At 35.9% G+C, this 3215-nt stretch overlaps 1 protein-coding gene across 1 annotated transcript; it reads left to right on the plus strand.

Moving 5' to 3' along the window:
- Positions 1-705: 705 nt before the first annotated feature.
- On the plus strand, positions 706-1186 carry LOC127106924 (polcalcin Cyn d 7). The gene has a single exon (XM_051044215.1). The coding sequence runs from the start codon at positions 849-851 to the stop codon at positions 1089-1091; it is 243 nt and encodes an 80-aa protein (XP_050900172.1). The 5' UTR covers positions 706-848; the 3' UTR covers positions 1092-1186.
- Positions 1187-3215: the final 2029 nt, after the last annotated feature.

Consider the following 3215-nt stretch of genomic DNA (forward strand, 5'->3'; position numbering starts at 1 on the left):
AAACCCAAAACACGAATCATTAACGAACAAATCAACAAACTGAAAAAACCAAAAACGATACACATGAACTGACTGAAACATACAAAATACCTGAAAGACAAGAACTACCCTGCCAGACCCGACCTATTGTCGCCCGATCCTCTGTTGCCGCTGACCCGCCACCTCTCCCACCCGCCAGAACGCCCTCGTGGCTTTGGCTTCTTCTGTCAATATTCTTAATGCTTTTGTGCTTTCTAATTTTTCGTGGTCACTCAAAGTTGTAAAACATACTTCAGAATTTTTTTAAAAAAAAATTGTCATATATGAGAGTAGAACACATGATACACGGTTGAATGAAATATATATTTTTAGAGATCAAATCTTTGGTTCAATTTAATAAAATCAATAATAGTGTGGTTGGACCAATAATATAATACTCATATCGAGTTGATTACCGAACCATATTTAATATTGCATTTCCCAGTCTAGAACTCCACTATCAAACATGTAATGTAATGTTGGTTTGTATTGGTATATCTGATCATATTTGTCGTAAAAATAGTATTGTTAAAACTCTTGGCTCCCTTAATCATATTATAATTTTGCTTATCCAAAAAGTGATAGCAATCCATATATCACGGATAATAATTGGCTGTAGAAAGTTTGTGTTAATAAATTACATGCTCTAAAACTTCATGGGTGATCCGTTGATTAAGCAAGAACGAGACAAAGTCTATGTAATCTACACCCTTTGTTTCCAACTTCTTAAACATCTCATTCAGATTAAATATCCTATTATCCTAACTATTCCCCATCCAATATCAATTCATTCATTAATTCAATTCATTCATCAACAAAGTTAATCAACAATGGCAGACAGAACTGAGATTGAACGTGTATTCAAACGTTTCGACGTGAACGGCGACGGCAAGATCTCTTTATCTGAGTTTTCTGATGCTCTCAAAGTGTTAGGGTTAACCTCACAGGATGAAGTTCAGCGTCGAATGGCAGAGATTGATAAAGATGGTGATGGCTTTATTACACTTGAAGAGTTGGCTGAATTTCAAGGCTCTCATCCTAACTTGATGGTCGATATCATGAAGAAACTCTAGACTTTTTGGTTCATGTTATCATTATTATTATCATTATTATAAATCATTCTTCTTCTTTTCATAAAAAAATTAAAGTGAAGAGATGATGTTAGGGTAAATCATCCTGCTTTAATTTGTTGTTTATCATGTTTTTTAATAATAAATTTTAGAATTATTTACTTGTCCTATTTATTTTGCTTACAAACCGAGCCAATTGATTTGTACAAGTTCTATTTAAAATTGTTAATTATTAATGGTTTAAAGAGGTAGAAGATATAAAGTTGGTTTAATGACTAAAGTAGAAGAATTATGATGTGAAGTGAGTATAATGTTAACAGTTACTAATAATATTAATATTGGTTGTTATAAAAAAATTGGTTAAATAGTTTGCTACATTTTCCCAAAACATATTTTTTGTTTTTTGAATGGGGAGGGCAAAGCCCAAACAAACAAATACACCTGATCAATACCACTACTATTTTCTAAGGGCAGATTATACAAAAAAGTTATGAAAGTTGTTTGATTCTCTTGGACCTCCTTGAAGGCTTAAGTTATCCTTTGTTAAAGAGTCTGCACATAGGTTTGTTGTGCTATGGACTTTCACCACTTTGAATTTCGTAATTTCTTCCATATAAGTCTTGATTTTGCGTAATAAATGCGATCCTTGAGTCCTACTTGAAATATCTCGAAGAGCGTGAACTTATCAATTTGCAACTTCACTTTGAAAAAGCCTTTGGATTGCGCAAGCTTTATCCCTTCATACACACCCCAAAGTTCGGCGTTAAACACATTCCAGTGTCCAATGTTCTTTGCCAATCCACATATCCAATCTCCATTACGATTCCTTACTATACAACCACATCCAACGACTTTGTTTTTGGCTACCGCACCATCTATATTGAGGCACATCCAATCATGATCCAGTTTCTTCCAACTTGCAGCACTGTTGATCACTCCAGTTTGTTGCACTCGATGTTGTAGACTCATAGTAACATTATAGTTGTGCACCCTATTGCGTATAACATCACTTACGTTGCTTGGATCTATGTGCTCATCTGCATAATTCATAAGGTTCCTCCATTGCCAAAGTTGGTGGCAAACAGTTGCCCAAATACACTGCCAATTTTCTTCATTCTGGCCAAAGTTTCTCTGCATATTCAGCTTCAACCAATCTTCAAACCTGACTTCAAAAAAGAGTTGTCTCTCATTATTGTTCAGCAGGGACATCCAGATAAGTTTTGTATTCTCACAGTCTCTCATTACATGAATGTTTGTGTAGACTTGCCTCTCATTCTCAGTATGCCCCCAAATAAAGCTTCTCTGAATTTTGTGGATCTCTTTAAGACAAGTGAGGGGCATCTTGTTACTCATCAATGCATAAGTTGGAAGTGCCTCTATAATAGATTTTGCCAAGGTGGCTCTCCCAACAAAGGATAATTGTTTTCCTTTCCAGTTAGCAAGCCTGGATCTCACCTTCTCTATGAGATCATGGTAATTCTTTACTTTGGGACTTTGTCCGATCAGTGGGACCCCTAGGTACATACCAAGTTCTTTAACCTCTTTCAAACCCTAAGCTTACACAATCTCTCTTCTTAGGTGCTAAAGAGTATTTTGGGAAACCATAATATTAGATTTCTCAATACTTACTTGTTATCCCGATGCTTCGCAAAACTTCTGCAGAACATTCATAATATTGGTGAACCGTTGTTTCGTAGCCTTTCCACAGAGAAGAAGGTCATCCGCAAACATTAGATGCGAAATTCTAGGTCCTCGCCTGCCTGCTTGCATTCCTTCCCACTTCTTGTTGTCCACTACATCCATTATCATGTGGGATAACATATCAATACTGAGAACAAAAAGGTATGGGGAGATTGGGTCCCCTTGGCGTAATCCTTTATTTAACTTAAAGTAATCTCCCTTCTGCTCATTCCAAAGCACCATCATGCTAACTAAGTTAACAACAAACATAATTATGCTCGTGAGATGTTGAGGGATGTACAACTACTTGAGAACTCATTCCACAAATTTCCAGTTTAACATATCGTAAGCCTTAGCAAGGTCCACTTTAATAGCAAAGAATCCTTTCTTTCCTTTTAACTTATTCATGCTATGAAGTAACTCTTGAGTCACCACTATGTTTTCTTG

This window comes from Lathyrus oleraceus, chromosome 7 (assembly GCF_024323335.1).
Source record: "Lathyrus oleraceus cultivar Zhongwan6 chromosome 7, CAAS_Psat_ZW6_1.0, whole genome shotgun sequence".
Lineage (NCBI taxonomy): Eukaryota > Viridiplantae > Streptophyta > Magnoliopsida > Fabales > Fabaceae > Lathyrus > Lathyrus oleraceus.

What these genes read in the sequence shown, in the direction of transcription:
- LOC127106924 (XM_051044215.1), top strand. Translation starts at nt 849, where the DNA reads ATGGCAGACAGAACTGAGATTGAACGTGTATTCAAACGTTTCGACGTG.